At 44.9% G+C, this 27,997-nt stretch overlaps 1 protein-coding gene across 1 annotated transcript in view; it reads right to left on the bottom strand.

Moving 5' to 3' along the window:
* Window positions 1-27,997, bottom strand: part of LOC311142487 (alpha-tectorin-like) — a 92,671-nt gene that overhangs the window by 6,579 nt on the left and 58,095 nt on the right. The window contains exons 9-27 of the mRNA XM_084178139.1: window positions 27,021-27,085; window positions 26,594-26,733; window positions 26,147-26,434; window positions 25,725-25,862; window positions 25,123-25,288; window positions 24,617-25,029; window positions 23,807-24,377; window positions 22,915-23,525; window positions 19,001-19,571; window positions 17,828-18,498; window positions 11,355-12,039; window positions 10,705-10,904; window positions 4,646-5,026; window positions 4,248-4,409; window positions 3,985-4,109; window positions 3,462-3,742; window positions 1,404-1,514; window positions 741-943; window positions 66-229 (exon numbers count right to left, since the gene is read on the bottom strand). Of these exons, the coding sequence (XP_084034265.1) occupies window positions 66-229; window positions 741-943; window positions 1,404-1,514; window positions 3,462-3,742; window positions 3,985-4,109; window positions 4,248-4,409; window positions 4,646-5,026; window positions 10,705-10,904; window positions 11,355-12,039; window positions 17,828-18,498; window positions 19,001-19,571; window positions 22,915-23,525; window positions 23,807-24,377; window positions 24,617-25,029; window positions 25,123-25,288; window positions 25,725-25,862; window positions 26,147-26,434; window positions 26,594-26,733; window positions 27,021-27,085 (5,946 nt within the window). The remainder of the gene's footprint in view (window positions 1-65; window positions 230-740; window positions 944-1,403; window positions 1,515-3,461; window positions 3,743-3,984; window positions 4,110-4,247; window positions 4,410-4,645; window positions 5,027-10,704; window positions 10,905-11,354; window positions 12,040-17,827; window positions 18,499-19,000; window positions 19,572-22,914; window positions 23,526-23,806; window positions 24,378-24,616; window positions 25,030-25,122; window positions 25,289-25,724; window positions 25,863-26,146; window positions 26,435-26,593; window positions 26,734-27,020; window positions 27,086-27,997) is intronic.

The following is a 27,997-nucleotide window of genomic DNA, read 5'->3' as shown; positions in this document are numbered from 1 at the left end:
GGGAATTTCGGGAAAGTTACTGGAATTTTGCAACACTACTGTTGAGAAAAAGTAGGTCCTCTAACCTGAGCATGGGCTTGAGCACAGTCTCCAGGGATATTTTGAGGTCTAGCTCGTAGGCGCAGGAAAACTCCACGTTGATTGTCTTGTCCCTGGTGATGATGTTGCCAGTGTTGTTCACGCTTTCAATCCACACTGTATTCTTGTACATGATGTGTGTGCTGTTGGACTGGAACAAAAAAAAGGCAGATATTTTGAAGCTACAAATGCCAGACAATAAACGTCATTACAGTAAGTATAGTATGCCTATTGGTCGGGGAAGAGATTTCATCAGTAACATGGAGCCCTACTGGCCCTTGGGATAGGAGATGACAGGTCTACCCTATTTGCTATACAGACTATAGCAGTGTTTCTCACCAATACAATTGAGTCCTATTACCCCTTGGGGATGAGTCACAAGCCTAAGGCATGTGTTCGCCACCAGTAGTTGGAAGTAGCACTCTAACCACTGGTCCAGGATCAGATATTTTTCCATCCCCCTAATGATTACAGTTTTGTTTAAAGGTAGAATAATTTGACTGTAGATCTGTGGCAACCTTTGCGATACAGCCACGTGGCCCTTGGTGTTGTTTATGTAGAAGGAGATCACTGATATAGGGTCAGATAATATTATCACACCCCTAATGATTAAGGTCAGATTTGAAGAATTATCTACCGATCCTAGATCTGTGGTTAATTACCTGTACGATGGAGCCGCAATGACCCTTAGTGTTGTTGATGTGAAAGGAGATGAAGTCCTCTCCCTCAATGCCGGGGCAGTGCTGGTCGTTGATCCTCACGTCCTCACGCTCAAAGCCCAGCTGGAAGAGCTTACACTTGGAGATGGACACCTCCATCTGGGCGTGCTTACATGTCACCTCTGCCTGTATGATGTCATCCTCATCTAGTGGGAAAACACAGGGGTTGAGAATCGTAAGACTACGGTAGCTACCTTGTATACAGTTGCTAGATTTGGGCTTGGGTCGTGTTCATACTTGAAGTAGTTCTGTCCTTGAGCTGTTCTTCTCTATAAATGTTCTGTATTATGCCATGTTTCATGTTTTGTGTGGACCCCAGGAAGATTAGCTGCTGCCTTTGCAACAGCTAATAGAGATCCTAATAAAAGACCAAATACCAAACAGTACTCCCTTTCCGTGCCTAATGAACACGACCCATGTATTTCTTGTAAGAGATTTGATCAAAATGAGACTGAGCTGGATAAATAAATTATTGAGATAAAAAATAAACATGTCTACATAGAGATAAAATAAACATTTATCTTGTATAGCCTAATGATTACCACCACCCCCTCGCTCATCCCCCTTCCCTGACTCCCCTCCCCCACACTCCCCCATCACACTCACCCCCAGCGTTGTTGGGCAGCTCGGGGCAGCCACACAGGTCTCCCCCGTTTTCCTGCTCACACGTGTTGTTGGTGCAGATCTCTCCTGCGCAGGGGTCGTAGATCCATTCTGCTAAAGATAGATCCAGGCACAATGTTAGCTGTCACACCACAACCACCCAACTGAACGACTGTCATTCTTGAAGAGCCTAATGCTATGTTTTATAAATGTACCTCAAATTTCCCTGCAAACCCCCCACAGACATTAATGCATGCTCAAAGTTCAAGTTACCCGTATATAAAGTGCCTTCAGTATTCATACCCCTTGACTTATTCCACATTTTGTTGTGTTACAGCCTGAATTCAAAATTGATTACACAATACCCCCATAATGACAAAGTAACGCATATTTTTATTCATTTTTGCAAATGTATTGAAAATGAAATACAGAAATATCTCATTTACATTAGTATTAACAACCCTTGGCTATGACACTCCAAATTGAGCTCAGGTGCATCCAATTTCCTTGAATCATCCTTGTCACTACAACTTGATTGAGTCCACCTGCAGCCTCACAACCGCAGACCACTTGTATGGTGTTGTGTGTGCGAGCGGTTTGCTGATGCCAATGTTGAGAACAGAGTGCCCCATGGTGGCGGTGGGGTTATGGTACGGGCAGCCATTAGCTACGGACAATAAACACAATTGCATTTTATCGATGGCATTTTGAGTGCACAGAGATACCGTGACGAGATCCTGAGGCCCATTGTCATGCCATTCATCCGCTGCCATCACCTCATGTTTCAGCATGATAGTGCACGGCCCCATGTCGCAAGGATCTGTACACAATTCCTGGAAGCTGAAAATGTCCCAGTTCATCCTTGGCCTGCATACTCACCAGACATGTCATCCATTGAGCATGTTTTGAATGCTTTGGATCGATGTGTACAACAGCGTGTTCCAGTTCCATTGAAGAGGAGAGGGACAACATTCCACAGGCCACAATCAACAGCCTCAGGGAAGAGGCAACTCCGGGATGCTGACCTTCTAGGCAGAATTGTAAAGAAAAAGCCATATCTCAGACTGGCCAATAAAAATAAAAGATGGGCAGTCTGAGATATGGCATTTTCTTTGCAACTCTGGCTAGAAGGTCAGCATCCCGAAGTTGCCTCTTCACTGTTGATGTTGAGACTGGTGTTTTGCGGGTACTATTTAATGAAGCTCCCAGTTAAGGACCTGTGAGGCGTCTGTTTCTCAAACTAGACACTCTAATGTTCCAATTAGCCTTTTAAAATTATAAATTTGGATTAGCAAACACAACGTCCCATTGGAACACAGGACTGATGGTTGCTGATAATGGGCCTCTTGACGCCTATGTAGATATTCCATTAAAAATCAGACGTTTCCAGCTACAATAGCCATTTACAACATTAACAATGTCTACACTGTTTTTCTGATCAATTTGATGTATTTTAATGGACAAAAAAATGCTTTTCTTTCGCAAACAAGGACATTTCTAAGTGACCCCAAACTTTTGAACGGTAGTGTATGTAAATGAGATACTTCTATATTTAATTTTCAATACATTTTCAAACATTTCTAAAAACATGTTTTCACTTTGTCATGATGGGGTATTGTGTGTAGGTGGTTGAGAAAAAAATCTATTTAATCCATTTTGAATTCAGGCTGTAACACAACAAAATGTGGAATAAGTCAAGGGGTTTGAATACTTTCTGAAGGCACTGTAGCTGAAGTTTGAAACAATGAAAGCCATTGCACAATGTGTTTCTGTATTACATCGCACATTGGTAGCATGTACAATATAGTAGGAACAATAATGGTCCAAGGACTTACTCCTGCAGAACTCTTAGAGGGAAAAAATGTAAGAAAGCAATGGAACTGTCTTCGAGGTTCACATTTGAATTTGAGTTTCTTAGTATGTTCTAAATATTATTTATCAAACTGCACAAATTGGTACCTATTCACCCTCGTGCCTCCCTTTGTAACCCCACTCCAGAAAGCCATTATTTCCTGCCAGTGGCGCCATGCCCCCATAACCGTCCCCATCCCGTGCCCTTACAGCAGTTCTCCTGGGCGATCCATTTTGTGGTGAGCGTGCCCAGGGAGCGGCAGGCCTCGGCGTAGGCAGCCAGTGAGCCGCACACCTGGGCCTTGCGGTGGTTGTAGCAGCCGTCCAGGTAGCAGGACTGGTAGAAGGGCCTGGGGTCCAGCAGGCCGTGGCAGGGCTGGAAGAAGCCCTTCATCTGGGTGAGCTTCTGGCACCCCTCCTCGCCCTGGAGGCCCAGCACGGCCGTGTTCTCGCACGACTGGGCCAGCGCCACGTACTGGGTCTCGTCACAGCTGGGGGAGGGAGAGAGAAGAGATGGGAGGTAGAGGTTGAGTTGGGGAGATCCATCCATGCTTTTGAATGCACCAATCTGTTTTAATTAGCACCACTACATTCTCCAGAAATCCTAGGAGATTCTGGACTGCCAAATAACCAGCAAACCAATTTTTTTAAGCTAAAAAAAAAACAGAACAAAAACAGACTAATTGTCTATCTCTCCCATGTCACCCCTTTCCATCCCTCCTCTCCCACTCACCTATTCTGCATGCCATTGGTCTTCCAGCTCTGGGCCAGCTCCAGGGCGCTGACGGCCGGCTTCCCGCGGGAGGTGATATAGTCGTCAGTGGGGTCTCCGTTGAAGTTGCCGCAAAGGCCACACACCTTAATAATAATACATATGTCTTTTATAGCTCTCATAGTTATTTTCTAAAACCCAAAGACACTTTACAATAACCATATAATGCATTACATACTGTAACGCTTATATAATGCTCTACAATCATAAGGAAATCAACAAACCTTGTTTTGCAGCCGCTGGCCCATGGTGATACTGAGCGTGTTGAAGCGGTTGTAGCGCACCTGGATGTCCTGTGGCGTGTCGATGACCAGGAAGCCCTCCGACGTGGAGACGCGCGTCATTAAACCTGTGACGAATGGTACCGACACGGGCGTGCCGTTCACCTGGATAGGAGGAGGAGGAGAGAGCTGTGAGATTCATGCACACTGACGTGGTCAGACTTTTAAAGTACACATACACAAATAACTATGTACGACTCACCATCCAAACTAATACAAATACACACATTTCACATGCATTCTTTTCATAATAAACAGATGATAAAGTGATGCAATTTTTTTTACTCATCCATCCATTAATTAATTAATCTATTAATCATCCATCCCTCTTTTCCCCTCACCTTCACGGTGCTCCCGGAGATCAGTATATTCTCCTCGTTGATATAGAGGTATGCGTGGGAGATGGTGGTGAGGTTGGGCGTGCTCCACTTGTCGAAGTTGGCGATGAGCTGGAAGGAGAGGTCGGGTAGCTTGTGGCAGTTGGTGGACAGTACGAAGGAGCAGGAGGCAGGCAGACGCAGGGACGCCCCGTCAAAGGTCCTGAAGACGCCGCCGCCAGATGCCACGCAGTGCTGCGAGCGCCGGGCAAAGCAGCCGCGCACGCCGTGGTGCAGGGCGCACTCCTCCTCGGCCTTGCAGCGGCGCGGGTCGCACTGGATGAGGTTGCGGCCGATGCACTGGCAGCGCTTGGTGCAGTCGCCATTCCAGAACAGCTGTTTGGGCTGGCGAAGAGAGACATAAGTTATGACAATACAGTGCCTTCAGAAAGTATTCATACCCCTTGACTTTTCCTAAATGTTTTGTGTTACAGCCTGAATTAAAAATATATTACTATTTTTGTTTTTCACCCATTTACAAACAATACCCCATAATGACAAAGTGAAAACATGTTTTTAGAAATGTTTGCAAATTTATCGAAAACTAAATACAGAAATATCTCATCACCCCTGAGTCAATACTTTGTAGAACCACCTTTGCCAGCAATTACAGCTGTAATCAAAACTGTGACTTGGCCACTCAGGAACATTCACTGTCATCTTGGTAAGTAACTTCAGTGTAGATTTGGCCTTGTGTTTTATGTTATTGTCCTGCTGAAAGGTGAATTCATCTCCCAGTGTCTGGTGGAAAGCAGACTGAACCAGGTTTTCCTCTAGGATTTTGACTGTGCTTAGCTCCATCCTCACTTTTCTCCCATCACAGCCATTAAACTCTGTAACTGTTTTAAAGTCAACATTGAGCGGTTTCCTTCCTGTCCGGCAACTGGGTTAGGAAGGACGCCTGTATCTTTGTAGTGACTGGGTGTATTGATACACCATCCAAAGTGTAATTAATAACTTCTCCATGCTCAAAGGGATATTCAATGTCTGCTTTTTTTTTTTACCCATCTACCAATAGGTGTCCTTCTTTGCGAGGCATTGAAAAACCTCCCTGGTCTTGGTGGTTGAATCTGTGTTTGAAATTCACTGCTCGACTGAGGGACCTTATAGATCATTTTATGTGTGGGGTACAGAGATGAGGTAGTCATTCAAAAATCCTGTTAAACATTATTATTGCACATAGAGTGAGTCCATGCAACTTATGTGACTTTTGTTAAGCACATTTTTACTCCAGAACTTATTTAGGCTTTCCATAACAAAGGGGTTGAATACTTATTGACTCAAGACATTCAGCTTTTCATTTTAAATAAATGTATAAACAATTTGAAAAACATAATTCCACTTTGATATTATGGGGTATTGCATGTAGGTCAGTGACACAAAATCTCAATTTAATCAATTTTAAATTCAGTCTAACACAACATTTGGAAAAAGTCAAGGAATGTGAATACTTTCTGAAAGCACTGTATGTGCAGTTTTAATGTTACAATATGTAAACCTCTAGTTGAGGATTTCAAAGGCCGAATATCATTCAATAATGTTCAGTTCACACAACAGACAATTAATTAGTGTAAGTAGTGTCTGTGTACTCTCACGAGCCATAATTGAAATCTCGAGCTAACTCCCCAGGAAACCGGGAACATTCCCAGAACATTAGCTAAGATTCCCATTAAGTTCAAGTTTTATCCAACATTAGGATGATAACATCCCCAAAACATTCAAATAATGTTTTTGATTAAAAAATAAAATAATTAAATGAGATATCCTTACAATGTTCTCCTGACATTCACTAAAATGTTGTGCACAACATCTGTAACAACCACCACAGAACATTCCTCCAAAGTTCTCATTAGGTTTCCAGGTAATGTAATAACAACGTACCAGTAATGTTTTTACCAGCAAACCTAAATTTGTTCTGTTAAAGTTCCCAGCAAATGTTCTCATAACACAAAAACTGTGCAGTCATGCTGATGATCATATAATGTTTGTATAAAACATTCTCCTGATGTTGCAAGAACGTTCCTAGTACACATTTTGTCTGATCTTTAAAAGTTCCCAGATGTTTCTTTAGGTTGTGGGAAGAGTCTGTTGGGAACATTGTGGGGACATCACAAAATATATGTTCCCAAAACTCAAAAAACTGTCCAAATGTGCAGATGATTATACAATCTTTCTTTTAGGGTGCAAAAAACATTCACCTTGTGTTAAAAGAACGTTCCCAGAACCCATTTGTTATGTTCTTTAAAAGTTCATAAAACATTTCATCAGGTTGTGGAAACATTGTGGGGATATGACAAGAGATAGGTTCCCATAACACTAAAATGGTCCATTTGTGCTGACATTCACATGATGTTTGTATCAGTGTGTATAAAATATAAATTGTTGACAGAACAGCCTTTCTGAGTTCTTTAAAGGTTCCCAGAACATTTAATTAGGCTGTGGGAACAGTCTGGGTAAATTACAAGAGATAGGTTCCCAAAACACAAAATGTGCACTGTTGTGATAGCATTCATAAACATTAAAGTTAGGAATGTTGACAACTGGTCTAGGTTCTTTAAAGGTTCCCAGTGCATTTCATTATGTTATGGGAGTTGTCTGGGATGTTGCAAGAATATTCTTGTGATATTCACGAAGGTTGCACAGAACATTCCCACAATGTTGCACAATTACCAAATAACTCTGTTTTAATGACGTTCATAGCATATTTGGTATTATCCCTTCTTAGACATAACTAAACCAGGGAAATATTAGTAACTGGGTTATTCACCATCACTTCACCCATCCTCTTTATAATTTGCATTATATTTACAAGGTATCCAACACTATGGGTGCTGATTTAGGATCACTTTTGCTTTTCAGACCATGCAAAATAAGACATGGGGGACCATATCAAGCGTCTCAAATTAGCAATTATATCGGGTGTGTTTAAAAAAAAGTTAAACAGTACATTTCTACACACGTTTTTTTTTTTTACAGTTAGTCCAAATTTTGCATTTCTGACTGGATTTATAAATCTGGACCAAATAAAGACATCCTCTCTTTTAGTAGAGTATAGCTGAGCCTCAATTTCACGTTAATTTTTTTATTACTTTTTTAAGAACATGGTTAAAGAATGTGTGATTGAACCTGCAATCTTCAGATCTGCAACCAGATCATTAATCATCTTCACCAACAGTGGATAGCTGTGGCCTTACACGTTTCTTTCAGTCTAATGTGATCAATCAGGACACAGAACACAATTTCTGAGTTATTAACATTTTCACATTCTCTTCATATGCTGTGTACTTGTAACATTTTTCTCTTTGCTATTGCACTTTTTTTGCTATTCATGATTTTAATTGAAAACAATAACAGTAAGGTACTTCATTGTTACCCAGAAATGATTTGATATTGAGATTAAAACACCTGCATTGGACAATTGTGTGCCGCCCAATGGGACTCCCGGTCACGACCAGTTGTGACACAGCCCGGGATAGAACCCGGGTCTGTAGTGACGCCTCAAGCACTGTGATGCAGTGCCTTAGACCACTTTGCCACTCGGGAGGCTGCTTTGGACCTTTAAATCAATAAAAGATTGTTGCATTGAACTTCAATATGTTTTGATATATTTCAGAATGGCTATTGCATGCATTTCTGTGATTAGATTGAAATTAAGAAAAGGTCAAATTGTTTTCTAATTTAGTTTGAAGGTTCGGAGCCTGTATTTGATAAGCATATGAATGCACAAGAATAAAAGTTATTTAAAGGAAGCTCAATCCAACTAAAATCACATTTCATAAGACTTTCAACACGTGATGAAGAAAGAAAATCATAAAATACAGTGTTACAAGTACACAGCGTATGAAGAGGATGGGAACATTTGAATAAACTCAGAAATTGCATTCTGTGTCCTGATTGACCATATTAGACTGAAAGAACCCCGCAATACAGCTATTCCCTGGTGGAGCAGAGGGTTAACCCAATGAGTCCCACCGTAATGCCGGCATGATTTAGGACTTCTAACCCCTTTTATACATTATGTGTAATACAGACTACAGACGATCGCGTGTACTACAGTTTAAACTACAGACATCTGGGTTATACTATTGGATTTGTCTATTTCGTCTGCATCCGTAGAGACCAACCATTAGTCTGTGTGATTAACGGGGGCTGCTAGAGCGGTCTTTGTGAGACAAGGGCAGATACCGAATGGGCCAAGCCAGGTCTTTTTTTTAATTACAAAAACGTATGTAGAGTCCGAATGGTTTGAGCTACAAACTATTAAAAGCTATCTATGAAAAGCTGAGACACACTACGTCGTGAAGGACTGAAATCCTGCAGCGCCCGCAAGGTCCCCCTGCTCAAGAAAGGACATATACAGGGCCGTCTGAGGTTTGCCAATGAACATCTGAATGATTCAGAGGAGAACTGGGTGAAAGTGCTGTGGTCAGATGAGACCAAAATCGAGCTCTTTGGCATCAACTCAACTAGCCGTGTTTGGAGGAGGAGGAATGCTGCCTATGACCCCAAGAACACCATCCCCACCGTCAAACATGGAGGTGGAAACATTATGCTTTGGGGGTGTTTTTCTGCTATGGGGACAGGACAACTTCACTGCATCAAAAGGGACGATGGACGGGGCCATGTACCGTCAAATCTTGGGTGAGAACCTCCTTCCCTCAGCCAGGGCATTGAAAATGGGTCGTGGATGGGTATTCCAGCATGACAATGACCCAAAACACAAGGCCAAGGCAACAAAGGAGTGGCTCAAGAAGAAGCACATTAAGGTCCTGGAGTGGCCTAGCCAGTCTCCAGACCTTAAACCCATAGAAAATTTGTGGAGGGAGGTGAAGGTTCAAGTTGCCAAACGTCAGCCTCGAAACCTTAATGACTTGGAGAAGATCTGCAAAGAGGAGTGGAACAAAATCCCTCCTGAGATGTGTGCAAACCTGGTGGCCAACTACAAGAAACGTCTGACCTCTGTGATTGCCAACAAGGGTTTTGCCACCAAGTACTAAGTCATGTTTTGCAGAGGGGTCAAATACTTATTTCCCTCATTAAAATGCAAATCAATTTCTAACATTTTTGACATGTGTTTTTCTGGATTTTTTTGTTGTTATTCTTTCTCTCACTGTTCAAATAAACCTACCATTACAATTATAGACTGATCATGTCTTTGTCAGTGGGCAAACATACAAAATCAGCAGGGGATCAAATACTTTTTTCCCTCACTGTATGTCTTGAAAACTTGATTGCTGACATGCAAAACATTTTGGGACTATATCGACAATGGACTAATGAAACAAATATCAAAATATATTTTTGGGGTGGAATTTTTCTTTAAACATTGTATCAATGCCATCACAACTGAGCATATTTTGTGTTTTGGGAACCTCTCTCTTTTAATGTACCCACACTGTTCCCAAAATTAAACGTTCTGGGAACCTTTAAAGAACTCAGAAAGGTTGTTCTGTCAACATTCTTGCAACATTAAAGGAATGGTCTGTGCTCCCTGATACAAACATTATCTGAATGTCAGCCCAACTGGACAGTTTTAGTGTTTTGTCATATGCCCACAATGTTCCCACAACCTAAAGAAACAAATCGGGAAACCTTTAAAGAACAGACAAAATGTGTTCTGGGAACGTTCTTGTAACAACAGGTAAAGGTTTTTTCACCCTAAAAAAACATTGAAGATTCATCCGCACAACTGGACAGTTTTTTATTTTGGGAACACATATTTTGTGATGTCCCCACAATGTTCTCACCAGACTGTTCCCACAACCTAATGAAACATTATGGGAACCTTTAAAGAACAGATTAATTGTGTTCTAGGAACGTTCTTGCAACATCTGGCAAATGTTTTATATAAACATTCTATAATCATCAGCACAACTGGACAGTTTTTGTGTTATGAGAACATTTGCCGCGACCTAACGTATGTTCTGGGAACTTTCCCAGAACCAATTTTGGTTTGCTGGGTAGCATGTCAGGTGTATATGATTGGCTGTGGAGAGAGACTACTGTCGGTGTGATTGACTCACCTCATAGTACTTGCCATCCGTGTAGCAGCCACAGTTCTGGGGCAGGATGCAGCCCTTGCCGTTGAGGACGTATCCCTGGTCACACTGACAGCCCTCCACACAGTCCTGGGTGCACTCCCTCTGGCCGCGGGCTGGGGCACACTGCGGCTGGCACACGGACATGCAGCCAGAGTAGTGGCTGTTGGCTGGGCACGTCAGCACTGTGGAAGGAGAAAAATAATCATGTCCTCAACGAAGATGTGGGTTGAGTAGAAAATGGCACCCTATTCCTTATGTACAATAGTGCACTAGTAAAACATTATGTAGACAGACATGATTACATTTTTTCATTTACCTGGCATTGGTACACTGGCCAGATTACAAGCCTGGGTGCATTTAGTGGATGATAGATGCATAATAGTTATTCATGTGACAATGTATGTCATTGTGTAGGAGGGTTACATAAAGCTGCTGCTTGTGATTAATCTCTCCCTTAATAATATGATTGAAAACTCCATGTAACCTTTTCGAAAGTATAAGTTATTAATATTATCTAGTAGGCCATTTCTATTGAAGTGTAGTCCCATGTGAGATAAGTCACCAGCTGGGCTGGAGAGAATTCAACTCAACTCAATCAACTTGATTTATGCCCTAATTATTATTGTACTCACCACAGGGCGTGTCACTCCTCCAGCCTAACACGCGCACCCCCTGGGTCTGGCATGTGCTGGTGTAGATCTGCAGCCAGTTGCAAATGGTCTCCGGGGCGCCCTGGTCCAGGCACGTGTCCTGCAGGCAGCTCTGGTAGAAGAACGCCGGCGCCACCTTGCTGTGACAGCGCGCAAACACACCACCACGGTCCACGATCAACCCGCACAGACGTACAGCCTCGGGCTCCACAAACACATAAAGCCCGTCGCCCAGGTGGAATCGGATTCCCGTGTAACCCCCACCTTCAACATTGATGCCTCCTGCCTCGACATTTTGGGTCCCGCCTTCCACATTGACATCCGTGACAAGGAGAGGGGCGTCGACGGCGCCGAGGCCTCTCTCGACCAATCCGCAACGCGGGCACGAGTCGCCGCAGCCCACCTGGCAGAAGGTGTCCCGATCAGCCCAGGCCATGCCCCAGTCGCTGGTGGTGAGGGTGGGTGGAGAGGAGAGTGGAATGCCCTGGCACAGGCCGCAGGTGGCGTTGTAGAGGCGTCTGGGCAGCGTGAGCAGGAGCAGGGTGTTCCAGTCGAAGGCCACCTTCAGGCCAAAGTCCGTCTCCACCACCAGCTGCATGCCGAAGGTGAAGATGTGGACCTTTCCTGGCCCCAGCTTCAGAGGCAGGTAGAGACGCTCCTTATTCACCTAGGAGATAGCATTGGAGAAAGATTCATGTCTGTGTGTGCATGTGTGTATGTGTTTGTGTATGTGTTTGTGTGTGTATGTTGGGGTGTCATGCAGTTAGAAAAGCTAGCTACTTTAACTTGATTGATAGCCTGAAATGGCTTCTTGGTAGTGAATTATGAGGTTGGGAGATTTGGAACCTATCTGGGCTAGCTAAAGCAAACTTCATAAAGTTGACAGGTGGCTAGTAGTATTACAGAGAAACAATCCTCATCAATCTACGCACAATACCCCATAACAACAAAGCCAAAACAGGTTATTAGTTATTTTTTATTTTAAATTAAACTGAAATATCAAATTTACATAAGTATTCAGACCGTTTACTCAGTACTTTGTTGAAACACCTTTGGCAGTGATTACAGCCTTGAGTCTTGTTGGGTATGACGCTACAAGCTTGGCACACCTGTATTTGGGGAGTTTCTCCCATTCTTCTCAAGCTCTGTCAGGTTGGATGGGGAGCTATTTTCAGGTCTCTCCAGAGGTGTTTGATCGGGTTCATGTCCGGGCTCTGGTTGGGCCACTCAAGGACATTCAGAGACTTGTTCCGAAGCCACTCCTGCGTTGTCTTGGCTGTGGGTCGTTGTCCTGTTGGAAGGTGAACCTTCAACCCAGTCTGAGGTCCTGAGCGCTCTGGAGCAGGTTTTCATCAAGGATCTCTCTGTATTTGCTCCGTTCATCTTTCCCTCGATCCTGACTAGTCTCCCAGTCCCTGCCGCTGTAAAACATCCCCACAGCATGATGCTGCCACCACGTTTCACCGTAAGGATGGTGCCAGGATTCCTCCAGACGTGACGCTTTGCATTCAGGCCAAAGAGTTCAATCTTGGTTTCATCAGACCAGAGAATCTTGTTTCTCATGGTCTGAGAGTCCTTGAGGTGCCTTTTGGCAAACTCCAAGCGGGCTGTCATGTGCCTTTTACTGAGAAGTGGCTTCCGTCTGGCCACTCTACCATAAAGGCCTGATTGTTGGAGTGCTGCAGAGATGGTTGTCCTTCTGGAATGTTTTCCCATCTCCACAGAGGAACTCTGGAGCTCTGTCAGAGTAACCATTGGGTTCTTGGTTACCAAACTTCTTACATTTAAGAATGATGGAGGGCACTGTTCTTGGGAACCTACAATGCTGCAGACATGTTTTGTTACCCTTCCCCAGATCTGTGCCTCGACACAATCCTGTCTTGGAGCTCTACGGACAATTCCTTCAACCTCATGGCTTGGTTTTTGCTCTGACATGCACTGTCAACTGTGAGACCTTATATAGACAGGTGTGTGCCTTTCCAAATCATGTCCAATCAATTGAATTGACTACAGGTGGACTCCAATCAAGTTGTTGAAACATCTCAAGAATGATCAATGGAAACAGGATGCACCTGAGCTAAATTTCGAGTCTCAAAGCAAAGGGTCTGAATACTTATGTAAATAAGGTATTTCTATTTTTTATTTTTAATACATTTGCAAACATTTCTAAAAACCTGTTTTCGCTTTGTCATTATGGGGTATTGTGAGTAGATTGATGAGGATTTTTATTTATTTAATCCATTTTAGAAAATAAGGCTGTAAACATAACAAAATGTGGAAAAAGGTAAGGGGTCTGAATACTTTCCGAATGCACTGTATATATATATATACAGTCGTGGTCAAAAGTTTTGAGAATGACACAAGTATTGGTCTTCACAAAGTTCGCTGCTTCAGTGTTATGAGATATTTTTGTCAGATGTTACTATGGTATACTGAAGTATAATTACAAGCATTCCATAAGTGTCAAAGGCTTTTATTGACAATTACATTAAGTTTATGCAAAGAGTCAATATTTGCAGTGTTGACCCTTCTTTTTCAAGACCTCTGCAATCCGCCCTGGCATGCTGTCAATTAACTTCTGGGCCACATCCTGACTGATGGCAGCCCATTCTTGGATAATCAATGCTTGGAGTTTGTCAGAATTTGTGGGTTTTTGTTTGTCCACCCGCCTCTTGAGGATCGACCACAAGTTCTCAATGGGATTAAGGTCTGGGGAATTTCCTTGCCATGGACCCAAAATGTCGATGTTTTGTTCGCCGAGCCACTTAGTTATCACTTTTGCCTTATGGCAAGGTGCTTCGTCATGTTGGAAAAGGCATTGGTCGTCACCAAACTGTTCTTGGATGGTTGGGAGAAGTTGCTCTCTGAGGATGTGTTGGTACCATTCTTTATTCATGGCTGTGTTCTTAGGCAAAATTGTGAGTGAGCCCACTCCCTTGGCTGAGAAGCAACCCCACACATGAATGGTCTCAGGATGCTTGACTGTTGGCATGACACAGGACTGATGGTAGCGCTCACCTTGTCTTCTCTGGACAAGGTGTTTTCCGGATGCCCCAAACAATCGGAAAGGGAATTCAGAGAAAATTACTTTACCCCAGTCCTCAGCAGTCCAATCCCTGTACCTTTTGCAGAATATCAGTCTGTCCCTGATGTTTTTCCTGGAGAGAAGTGGCTTCTTTGCTGCCCTTCTTGACACCAGGCCATCCTCCAAAAGTCTTCGCCTCACTGTGCGTGCAGATTCACTCACACCTGAGCAAGCTCTGCACTGGTGGTGCCACGATCCCGCAGCTGAATCAACTTTAGGAGATGGTCCTGGCGCTTGCTGGACTTTCTTGGACGCCCTGACGCCTTCTTCACAACACTTGAACCTCTCTCCTTGAAGTTCTTGATGATCCGATAAATGGTTGATTTAGGTGCAATCTTACTAGCGGCAATATCCTTGCCTGTGAAGCTCTTTTTGTGCAAAGCAATGATGATGGCACGTGTTTCCTTGCAGATAACCATGGTTAACAGAGGAAGAACAATGATTTCAAGCACCACCCTCCTTTTAAAGCTTCCAGTCTGTTATTCTAACTCAATCAGCATGACAGAGTGATCTCAAGCCTTGTCCTCATCAACACTCTCACCTATGTTAATGAGAGAATCACTGACATGATGGCAGCTGGACCTTTTGTGGCAGGGCTGAAATGCAGTGGAAATGTTTTTGGGGGATTAAGTTCATTTTCATGGAAAAGAGGGACTTTGCAATTAATTGCAATTCATCTGATCACTCTTCATGACATTCTGGAGTATATGCAAATTGCCATCATCAAAACTGAGGCAGCAGACTTTGTGAAAATTAGTATTTGTGTCATTCTCAAAACTTTTGACCACGACTGTATGTACAGTGAGGGAAAAAAGTATTTGATCCCCTGCTGATTTTGTACATTTGCCCACTGACAAAGAAATGATCAGTCTATAATTTTAATGCTAGGTTTATTTGAACAGTGAGACACAGAATAACAACAAAAAAATCCAGAAAAACGCATGTCTAAAATGTTATAAATTGATTTGCATTTTAATGAGGGAAAAAAGTATTTGACCCCCTCTCAATCAGAAAGATTTCTGGCTCGCAGGTGTCTTTTATACAGGTAACAAGCTGAGATTAGGAGCACACTCTTAAAGGGAGCCTTGCAAAAGTATTTATCCCCCTTGGCGTTTTTCCTATTTTGTTGCATTACAACCTGTAATTAAAATTGATTTTTATTTGGATTTCATGTAATGGACATACACAAAATAGTCCAAATTGGTGAAATGAAATTAAAAAAATAAGTTGTTTCAAAAAATTAACTAACGGAAAAGTGGTGCGTGCATATGTATTCACCCCCTTTGCGATGAAGCCCCTAAATAAGATCTGGTGCAACCAATTACCTTCAGAAGTCACATAAATAGTTAAATAAAGTCCACCTGTGTGAAATCTAAGGTGTCACATGATCTCAGTATATATACACACCTGTTCTGAAAGGCCCCAGAGTCTGCAACACCACTAAACAAGGGGCATCACCAAGCAAGCGGCACCATGAAGACCAAGGAGCTCTCCAAACAGGTCAGGGACAAAGTTGTGGAGAAGTACAGATCAGGGTTGGGCTATAAAAAAATATCAGAAACTTTGAACATCCCACGGAGCACCATTAAATCCATTATAAAAAAATTGAAAGAATATGGCACCACAACAAACCTGCCAAGAGAGGGCCGCCCAACAAAACTCACGGACCAGGCAAGGAGGGCATTAATCAGAAATGCAACAAAGAGACCAAAGATAACCCTTAAGGAGCTGCAAAGCTCCACAGCGGAGATTGGAGTATCTGTCCATAGGACCACTTTAAGCCATACACTCCACAGAGCTGGGCTTTACAGAAGAGTGGCCAAAAAAAAGCCATTGCTTAAAGAAAGAAATTAGCAAACATGTTTGTGGGAGACTCCCCAAACATATGGAAGAAGGTACTCTGTTCAGATGAGACAAAATTGAGCTTTTTGGCCATCAAGGAAAACGCTATGTCTGGCACAAACCCAACACCTCTCATCACCCCGAGAACACCATCCCCACAGTGAAGCATGGTGGTGGCAGCATCATGCTGTGGGGATGTTTTTCATTGGCAGGGACTGGGAAACTGGTCAGAATTGAAGGAATGATGGATGGCGCTAAATACAGGGAAATTCGTGAGGTAAACCTGTTTCAGTCTTCCAGAGATTTGAGACTGGGACGCTTCACCTTCCAGCAGGACTATGACCAAAAGCATACTGCTAAAGCAACACTCGAGAGGTTTAAGGGGAAACATTTAAATGTCTTGGAATGGCCTAGTCAAAGCCCAGACCTCAATCCAATTGAGAATCTGTGGTATGACTTAAAGATTGCTGCACACCAGCGGAACCCATCCAACTTGAAGGAGCTGGAGCAGTTTTGCCTTGAAGAATCCCAGTGGCTAGATGTGCCAAGCTTATAGAGACATACCCTTAGAGACTTGCAGCTGTAATTGCTGTAAAAGGTGGCTCTACAAAGTATTGACTTTGGGGGGGGTGAATAGTTATGCACGCTCACGTTTTCAGTTTTTTTGTCTTATTTGTTGTTTGTTTCACCCCAAAAAATATTTTGCATCTTCAAAGTGTTAGGCATGTTGTGTAAATCAAATGAAACAAACCCCCAAAAAATCAATTTTAATTCCAGGTTGTAAGGCAACAAAATAGGAAAAATGCAGAGGGAGGTGAATACTTTCACAAGCAACTGTATATATTTTAACAGGACAAATCTAATGGGGCAAGTGCCCTTGTGCCCCCTATGGGCATGATGCCTCTGTGTGTGTGTGTGTGTGTTATATCTAGCGGGTGTAAGTGTGAGTGTGTAGGATCGAGTGTGTGTATTGTGGTTTTCCTCAGATCTTTGGGTTGGTTTGTGAACCCTTTCCAAATGTCGCTCAGGTCAGCCGTTCCTCTGAGCCCAATCCAGCCTGATAAAAGATGTTGATTGAAATAAGATCTGCCCTGAGCCAATCAAAGAGGAATTCACTCTTTGCTCCGTTATTCTATAGGCTTGATTAGCAAATAACTCTCCCTTACACGTCCAACCACTGTGTGACCTTCACAATACATCATTCACATTGGAAGGATGAATACGCATTGAAATTAAGACATAATAAAAACACATTTCTCCTGTCATTTTTCAACTGGATTCTCTGAAAGGCATTGGTAGGATTCTTGGCCTGTTCCCATTACTTACCAAAGATGTTTCTTACTAATAAAGTCTAACAAGACTGACTGTGCCCCAGCGTTTTCACACTACTGAGTCGAACCGAACCTAGCCAAGTCAAACCAAGCATTACTGAGCATTTCACAAAGGATAATGTGAAATAAAAATATCAGAGCCAGTACAGTTTGTTTCAGGACGGAAAGGTAGTGTGAAAAGGGTATAATCCACTCACCGTGATGGTGTGTTTGTAGCTCCGAGACACCTCAATCTCATAGCCGTAGACCTCCAAGACGAACCCTCTCACCCAGATGGCCTGCCCAGTGTCCCTCTCCTCGTTCCGGGCTGACAGCTTGAAGCGAGGGAAGGTGGCGCTGCTGCTCGTCCCGGACTGGGTGGCGGGGCTCTGGTCCCCATCCTCCTCCCCCACCACCCCACCGCTGCACGCCGTCGTAGCCAGCCTCAAGGTACAGCTGCTCTGTAGCTCGAAGGGCACACCACCGAACGGCAGGAAGTGGCTGTAACCGGCGGCGACGCATAGCGCCTCGGTGCGCGGCTGGCAGAAGTAGAGGCCCTCAAGGCCCTCCTGGCAGTACTCGCCCTCCCGGCATGGTGCCAGCGTGCAGTAGACACTGTTGTCCGAGCCGTTGCAGTAGCAGCGCTCTTTGCACTCCCAGTCGGTCCAGAAGGTCTGGTTGGTGACCAGCTGCCGGCTGCCAAGGTCGAGGCAGCCGCAATCACTGCGCGCCACGCACTGGCCATCGCGCAGCGCAAAGCCCTCCTCGCACTGGCAACCCTCCTGGCAAGGCAGTGGGCACGGCTCGTCAGGCTCGTCAAGGCCGGCGCAGGTCAGCTGGCACGCGCTAGTGCACTCATCGAAGTGACTGTTTTCTGGACAGGGCAAGGCTGCAGAAAGGAGAGATAGAGGGGTAGGGGAGAGAGATGAGAGAAAGAGAGAGAGAGGGGTAGGGGAGAGAGATGAGAGAAAGAGAGGGGTAGGGGAGAGAGATGAGAGTGGGGTAAGAGAGAAAGAGAGAGAGGGGTAGGGGAGAGAGATGAGAGTGGGGTAAGAGAGAAAAAGAGAGAGGGGTAGGGGAGAGGAATGAGAGTGGGGTAAGAGAGAAAGAGAGAGAGGGGTAGGGGAGAGAGATGAGAGAAAGAGAAAGAGAAAGAGAGAGAGGGGTAGGGGAGAGAAATGAGAGAAAGAGAAAGAGAGTGGGACAGTGAAAAAAATAAAAAGAGAACGAGAGAAAAGTAGAGAGACAAAGACAGAGGTCGAACAGAGACAGAAACAAGAGAAAGGGATATTCAGAATTAGCAGATCCAAGGTTTGGTTCATAAAGGAAAAATACATGGTCAGTCAATCACTCAACATCATTCCAAGGTGGTGGCGGGGGGACTAACTCACGGCAATTGGTGGCACTCCTCCAGGCGGCAAGGCCCACCTGGGCGTCCTGACAGGCCGAGGCATACGCCTGCAGCGAAGAGCAGAGTGCTGAGCGGTTTCCCTCCCGCACGCACATGTTGTACAGGCAGTTCCGGAAGAACGGCGAGGGGTTGACGGCGCTGTGGCATGCCAGGAAGGAGCTGTTCCCCGGGTCGTTGATGTTGCCGCACATCCAAGGGCTCTGGTAGAGCCGCAGGTCCGTGCACATGCGGTACAGGTCGTCGCAATCGCCGTTACACGTCAGGTCGTCGGCGATGGCCCGCCAGCCTTCGGTAAAGAGTTCGGGGGATTCGGCCAGACGGCCGTTGGGCAGACGGAGGTCGTCGCTGGCGTTTCCGTTGAAGAGGCCGCACAGGCCACAGGTGGCGTTGTAAAAGAGGGTAGAGAGGGAGATGTTGAGGAAGCCCTGGCGGGTGTAGCGGACTAGGACCAATCCGCTGGACTCCACCACGGTAGCGTTGCCCGGGGCGCGGTAGATCATCAGGGTCTCCAGAGGGTGGATATAAGGTAGTAGAACCGGCTCACCGTTCAGCTGGAAATTAGAGACATCATAACATTATGTCATAGACTGGTAGTAGCAGGGTAAATCCATTTGAATTCAATCACTTTTTGACAGCATCCCTTTTGATTTAAACAAAACTTTCCATACATGTTTGCCCATGGAAGAAGTGGTCAGGAAGTTACTTTTTGGACCTGAATGCCAAAACATTCAGGAGATAAAGGTGCTCAAATTTGAACCATTTTGCATACCCCACCATACCTTGAGACAACCATGTCTATCACTGGAAAAGATAAATGGTTGAGTTTGATATCATTTAAAGGTTTTATAATTTATTTGAAATATATATACACATATGGCATTATTTTACCTTAAACGTCAATTATCTAAAAATGTGTAAATTCTGATTATTTTCATATTCGCATATGTTGTAGCTTAGACACTACTTTACATCATGAGTTTTTTTTTTTTTTTCTGCCATCGGTTGATACAACATGCTCTTGAATAGAGGGTGGGGGTGTCATTTCAATCATACAAATAGAATTCATAGAATGGACCTATCCCTTCAGACAACTTCAGGCAATTTAGCTAGTACACCATTGAAATTGAATTGACATTTTTACTTCGAATTACTACAACAAAGATGGCTGTCGGATCACCCACCGTCGAATGTCAACTTAAATGGTAATGTCTATTCTATTATCTATAGGTTTCCTATGAAAGTTTGACAGTATAATTTAAAATAACAGATATTCCCATTCAAGTCAACATTCTCTGATGTGTGGACCTCCAACCATCTTTGTGGTACCATTTGAAAGTTGAAATTCAAATTGTATTCAAATTTGTGTACATTTATCAGCCAAAACATGACACCCATCCTGTATTAAAGAGAATGTTGTGTCACAACCGATGGCGGGCACAACACAAGATGATTATGTTAAATAGGGTGTAACATACAACATACGCAAATATGAAAAAAATCAGAGTTTACGCATTTTTTGATAATTGACGTTTAAGGTAAAAAAAAAAAATATATAATAATACATGTCCAAGATATTATCAAATAGTTTGACAACCCTGTTTGTAAGCTTTTAAATCAATCTCAACCATTTATCTTTTCCAGTAATGACAAAATGGCATGGTGGGGTATGAAAAATAGGTCAACTTTGAGCACCTTTATTTTACATTTTAGTCATTTTAGCAGACGCTCTTATCCAGAGCGACTTACAGTTAATGAGTGCATACATATTTTCATACATTTTATCTCTTGAATGTTTTGGCATTCAGGTCCTAAATGTCCCTTTCTGAGCACTTCTACCATGGGCAAATACAGTGGGGAGAACAAGTATTTGATACACTGCCGATTTTGCAGGTTTTCCTACTTACAAAGCATGTAGAGGTCTGTAATTTTAAAAACAAAAATCCAGAAAATCACATTGTATGATTTTTAAGTAATTAATTTGCATTTTATTGCATGACATAAGTATTTAATACATCAGAAAAGCAGAACTTAATATTTGGTACAGAAACCTTTGTTTGCAATTACAGAGATCATACGTTTCCTGTAGGTCTTGACTAGGTTTGCACACACTGCAGCAGGGATTCTCCAGATCCTTCAGGTTTCGGGGCTGTCGCTGGGCAATACAGACTTTCAGCTCCCTCCAAAGATTTTCTATTTCGTTCAGGTCTGGAGACTGGCTAGGCCACTCCAGGACCTTGAGATGCTTCTTACGGAGCCACTCCTTAGTTGCCCTGGCTGTGTGTTTTGGGTCATTGTCATGCTGGAAGACCCAGCCACGACCCATCTTCAATGCTCTTACTGAGGGAAGGAGGTTGTTGGCCAAGATCTTGCGATACATGGCCCCATCCATCCTCCCCTCAATACGGTGCAGTCGTCCTGTCCCCTTTGCAGAAAAGCATCCCCAAAGAATGATGTTTCCACCTCCATGCTTCACGGTTGGGATGGTGTTCTTGGGGTTGTACTCATCCTTCTTCTTCCTCCAAACACGGCGAGTGGAGTTTAGACCAAAAAGCTCTATTTTTGTCTCATCAGACCACATGACCTTCTCCCATTCCTCCTCTGGATCATCCAGATGGTCATTGGCAAACTTCAGACGGGCCTGGACATGCGCTGGCTTGAGCAGGGGGACCTTGCGTGCGCTGCAGGATTTTAATCCATGACGGCATACTGTGTTACTAATGGTTTTCTTTGAGACTGTGGTCCCAGCTCTCTTCAGGTCATTGACCAGGTCCTGCCGTGTAGTTCTGGGCTGATCCCTCACCTTCCTCATGATCATTGATGCCCCACGAGGTGAGATCTTGCATGGAGCCCCAGACCGAGGGTGATTGACCGTCATCTTGAACTTCTTCCATTTTCTAATAATTGCGCCAGTTGTCCTTCTCACCAAGCTGCTTGCCTATTGTCCTGTAGCCCATTCCAGCCTTGTGCAGGTCTACAATTTTATCCCTGATGGCCTTACACAGCTCTCTGGTCTTGGCCATTGTGGAGAGGTTGGAGTCTGTTTGATTGAGTGTGTGGACAGGTGTCTTTTATACAGGTAACGAGTGGAGAACAGGAGGGCTTCGTAAAGAAAAATTGACAGGTCTGTGAGAGCCGGAATTCTTACTGGTTGGTAGGTGATCAAATACTTATGTCATGCAATAAAATGCAAATTAATTACTTAAAAATCATACAATGTGATTTTCTGGATTTTTGTTTTAGATTCCGTCTCTCACAGTTGAAGTGTACCTATGATAAAAATTACAGACCTCTACATGCTTTGTAAGTAGGAAAACCTGCAAAATCGGCAGTGTATCAAATACTTGTTCTCCCCACTGTATGTATGGAAGGTTTTGTTCAACTCAAAATGGCTGCTGTCAAAAAGTGATTCAATTTAAATAGATTTACCCAGCAGCAACCTTCAATAACTGTAATGTAGTGTTGTGATATCTCTGTTCTACATATTCCAGTTAAATGACTTTGAGCATGAGAAAAGTATTCATCTCATGACCACATTAGACTTCAGGGCCAGTTTCCCAGACTCATATTTAGCCTACCCCTGGTGTAAAATAATGTTCAATGGAGTTTCTCCACTGGAAGTGATTCTTAGTCCAGAAGTAAAGTTAGCCTAGGTGTGGAAAACTGACCAACAATGCGGCCCACAATACCGATACTTTCTGAATACATTTTCAACATAGAATCTTTACAGATCTCTATATCTGTCTGGAGACTCATGCATTTCTCTCAATCATCAGACTGAGGGGTAGCACCAAAATAGCCTGGTCCCATATTGTATGTTTTGCATGACAATGAACAAACACAGAGAAAAGTTGGCTAAAGCAGAAACAGACTGGAGCACCAGGCTATAATTCTAACCTTCACTGTGTCAAAGTCCGATCCACCCATCTGGGCCTCCAGGTTGGCCACCCTGACCACCACTGGCCGCATCCAGGCCGGACCCTTGTTCACCAACCGCCGGCCCATCTTCACCTCCACAGCCGACACATTGGCTGGCGTCGGGCCGCACGACCTCAGCAGGTAGTAGGAGCTGTCGTCCGGGAAGAGCATGGAGGCCCCGTCGAAGGAGGCCGTCACAACGTTCTGGCCCAGAGAACACACCCCCTCCCTGCGGGGGTAACAGCCCAACAGGCCGACCTCCGCCACACACACCTCGCCTTCTCTACACGAGTCATTGAAGCAGGAGACTTCGCCGTTGGGCCCACAAACACAGCGCAGGGTGCACTCTCTGCCCTCGCCTGTGGGGCCCGCCCAGAAAGTGTAGTTGAGCGGGTAGTATAGGCCGTCACGCTCGCAGCCGCAGTCCTGGTGCCGGACACAGCGGCTGCCACTCAGCACGTAGCCCGGGTCGCACTGGCAGCCCTCGGTGCAGGGGTGGGCACAGTACAGGTGAGAGGTGAGGTCTGAGCAGGAGGCCGGGCAGGCACTGGTGCACACCTGGTAGTGGCTGGACTCAGGGCATGTCAGGGCTGGCAGCCAATCAAAGGAGAAAGAGGACATGTTATATTACAGATCATATTTACCTAACATTGTTATGCTGTTATGTGTTACATGATTACTACTGTAAGTTGCATTATGATATTGTGGGGGGAAAGAAAGAATGAGAGATAAAGACAGCTTTTGGAGTAAGCAATATTAACCACATCTAACAGAAACAGCAAGGATAGGTAGCTATGAGTCCCTTTCATGTCCAAACAAAACCATTCCTACCCCGACATATAGATACATATGGGGATAGAAGAGCACCCACCACAGAAGGTGCGTGACCTCCAGGGTCGTATGGTGACCCCCAGGGCTTGGCAGGCTAAGGCATAGGCCTGGATGGCCTGACAGAGGGTGGTAATGTTGTCCCTGTTGCTACACATGTCGTAGACACAACTATAGACGAAGGCCGTGGGGTCCACCACTGCCCTGCAGTCCCTGAAAGGCCCGTCTGTCTTGTTGATGAGTCCACAGTAATCCGGGCGGAAGTAAAACGCCTCGGTCAACGGGTCACAGACACTGCAGTTCTGGGCGCAGCCATCCGTGCAGCGCCAGTCAGCGTCCTCCGCCCGCCAGCTGCCACCTAGCTCCACCACGCTCTCGGCCAGCGAGCCGTCGGGCAGCACGGGGTCGTCAGCAGGGTCGTCGTTATAGTTACCACACAGGCCGCATGTGTTGTTGAAGTAGGAGCTGGGCAGGGAGATAGAGGCATAGTGCTGCCCGTCGTAAGTCACCAGGAGGCCGAAGTCGGTCTCCAGGGCGACGGCAACACCTGACTGGTACACTCTGACCGCACCCAGCTGGAGTTGGACTGGCAGTGTCTTCACCAGCCCATCCACCTGGAAGAGAAGAGGTAGGAGATTCAGGGTGGATTATGGAGTATAGTACCACATAAACACCATATTAGATAAGTAATAGAGCGATACACAGGATCTGCTGGTCTTACCTGTCAATCTATGTGATCAGACCACTGTTATGTACCTAGCCTCCCGAAAGCACAACATCTGTGTTAGCCTGCTGACCTAAAACCTAGACATCCCTACATATTTGTCCTACTGGGAAGTGCTGCTCTGCTCACCTGTACAGTGCCCTGGCTGCCCTTAGGCAGGGTGACGCGGTGGCCATACATTTCCACGGTGACGTCCCTCAGCCAGGACACGGAGGCCACGCCACGGTTCTCGTTCTTTGCCTCCACACTGAAGAAGGGCAGGCCAGCCACCTCCCAGCAGGGCCGGGCCAGCAGATAGGAGCAGGTGCCCTGGAAGTGGTAGAGGAAGCCGTCAAAGGTGTGGTAGTGTGGGTCACCGAAAACCACGCAGGTGCTGGTTCGCGTGGGCTGGCAGTAGAAGGCACCCTCCTGCTGCTCGCACGTTTCCAGCTGGCCGCACGGCGCGTCCTGGCAGAGCACCTCGTTGTCCATGTCCAGGCAGCGGCACCGCTGGGAGCACTGGTCAGACAGCCAGAAGATCTCGCCGCGTCGATAGAACCGCCCTAGGAGAAGATATGGACATTCATAATGACTATGGGGTCTCTCCGAACTTAGATATTTGTCCAAGTCTTTGTTATGTTCCACTTTATACCCACCATTGTAACTGCAGCCATTGGCAGGGTCTATTAGGGCAGTGTCTATACGGAAGACCCAGCGGCCAGGCAGGTTAACATTGGTCGTCTGCTCGATTTCAACCACCTCATTGGAGCGGGACCCAGGCAGGTTGAGGAAGTGACCGTTGTCTCCTCCATTAAAACCTGACTGGAAATGGGAGAGATGGGGAAAGGCAAGTGAGGAGGTTATCACTTACTTAGAGGTGGGAGGCATCAAGATTGTTCTGCTGTATTTGAGCTATATCTGGGGGGTTGGTCTTCTGTGTTTTAGAGGTCAGAGGTGGGACTTCATGATTGGTCTGATATGTTTTAGGGGAGGTATTTTGATTTGTTGAACACTTTTTGGTTACTACATGATTGCATATGTGTTATTTCATTGTTTTGATGTCTTCACTATTCTACAATGTAAAAATAAAGAAAAACCCTTCATTGAGTAGGTGTGTCCAAACTTTTAACTGGTACTGTATATGGGACGTCATGGTTGGCTGGTTGGTTAGATGTGTTTTAGGGGTGGTACATGGGGCAATGTGATTGGTTTGATGTGTGCCAGGGGTGGTATATGTAGGTTATCATGATTGGACTACCTGTGCTGTGGTTCCACCTAAACCAGTCAGAGGGTCTCCTCCACTGGCAGTGCCTGTGCTCCAGTTGATCTCTCCATAGTTGAACATGGAAAAGCATGACAGACCATCTGATATCAATACAGCCTGAAACGTGTTCACCTATAGAGAGGTGAGAATGTGCAGGGATGGTCAGTTCAATATGAGACCAAAGACAGATCAAAGAGCATTGTAAATAAGAATTTGTTCTTAACTGACTTGCCTAGTTAAATAAAGGTAAAATAAAAATAAATAAATAAATGGTAATATTAGTGGCCATCGTCCACCAAGGCCACATACTGTACAACCCCAATTCAGGTACCATCTCTTTTCTTGTGCGTGTCCCTAAACGTGTTTTGAGTGTGGAGCATAGTAATCCCTGTGATTAGTGATTGTGGTTATTTTACCGGGGTGGTCTGACTGCCTCCGTAGAAGGTGACCTGGTGCCAGGTTGTGATGAAGACCCAGGTTGCTGTGAAGGTGGGCATGTTCTTGAAGTACTTGCGGATGTCTTGTGAGGCCCGCTGCAGTATCTCTGGGTCTGTGCTCTCGCGATAGTACACGTCTCCGCGGATACCATTGTGCACGTCTGCCCATAGTGGGGCGATGAAGGATCTGCTGTCACTCAGGGGGAAGGCCTCTGGGGTGAACTGGCTCACCTGCACGTTGAAGGAGATCACACCGTTGTTGTTGACCTGCAGAGTTTGAGAGGGAGGCACAGTCCCAATTGATTTGTTGATGAACAGATTGATGATAAAAAGAACGATTAATGGTTAGGTGAATGATGGTGGATTAACATTTCTTTCTGAGATATTTGCTGTTATTGAAGGAAAGAAGGGTAGATGGGAGCTTACATAGATGGAGCGGTAGGGGTTATTAAAGAAAATGAATGGCATGAGTATAATTATTTCAGTGGAACTTCCATCATCCATCTTGGGTGTCTCCAGATCTCGGTGGACGGGCCCATAGGGGTACATGATCTCTTGAGAAAGAGCTGAAGGAAAAAGGGGGGAGACAATTGTCGTAACAGATCTAGCAAAGAAGGGGGAACAACTGGTCAAACATTTATATAGACTACTTATGTCATCTGAGACATTTTGGTGAATTCAATCAAGATAAGATCAATGTTTAACCAGAAAGAAAGGGAAAATAACTTATGCCTTCTAAACACTTTCACTCTTTCATAACGGTCTATAAGATAGTGGTCCTTGAGTAATTTGCTCTGATATCTCTATATAAGATACAGAAAACGTGAATCAGAATGGGATCCACGTCACTCACCTTCTCTCTGAGTAAAGAAGCTAAAGAGGTGGAACAGAATGACTGGAGTGCCTGGCCTGACCATCCTAGATGGATAAAAGAGACAGAGAGGGGATTGAAATAAGTCCACTGGGGATAATGAGAGTGAGAATAGTTAATTCAGGACAAAGCATTTAATGAGAGTTATTCAGGAGGGGCTTGTTGATTGAGTTTTTCTGATTCTTCCATAGCCATAGACCCCCAAAACCTCATGAACTTCAGTGCCAGCAACTAGGAGGCTGATACCAAAGCAGGGTAAGAGTCACTCACAGAGACAACCTCTCATAAACAAGAGCATTTAACAAGAGCACTGGGGAGCAAGGGAGCACCGGCCAGCCAGTCGACGACGACGACACGTAACTTCTTTAAGATCAGTCTCCCATGTCTCCCTTGGGGGTAGACCCCCACCCCCTTCTCCCCACCGCGGTGGCCCGTTAGAGGAGCCCTGAAAAGGCCCTATTATGCGTTCAGGAACAATGTGTCAGGATCACATTCGCCTTGCGGTCCCATGTGAGTGGACCACAGTGGGGCTGGGCCCTCTCAAATCCATGGACCCTGCGGCCCAACCCAAGCCTCTACGCTCCAGCGTCTCATCGGAGGACGGGAGCTGGGCCTGGGAGCTCATTATCACGTCTGTTTGGGAGCCATGTCTTGTTGGCTAAAGAGAGGGGAGCGTAAACAGTGGAGCACTAATGGCTTTAATTGAGTGGGCTTGAATTGCTAGGGTTCTTACTGTGGCCCTCTGGGGTCGGTGCCTGGCTTGGCCGGCTTCCCACTGCCGAACCAGGATGTACAGCCAAGGCCATCTAAGGGAAAATACCTGACCTAATTCAAATCAGCATTTGATAGAATGGTAATTGAATGTTAAATGAATAGTTATCAATTGAATGTAAAAATAACGTTTATGTGTCCTCTCTGATTTGTGTATGTAAGGCGCTTGGAGAAAGTCCCAAAGGGGT

This window comes from Coregonus lavaretus (genome assembly GCF_964263955.1).
Source record: "Coregonus lavaretus genome assembly, chromosome: 15".
In the NCBI taxonomy this organism is placed as follows: Eukaryota; Metazoa; Chordata; class Actinopteri; order Salmoniformes; family Salmonidae; genus Coregonus; species Coregonus lavaretus.
This window is presented reverse-complemented; position numbering and strand designations above follow the sequence as displayed.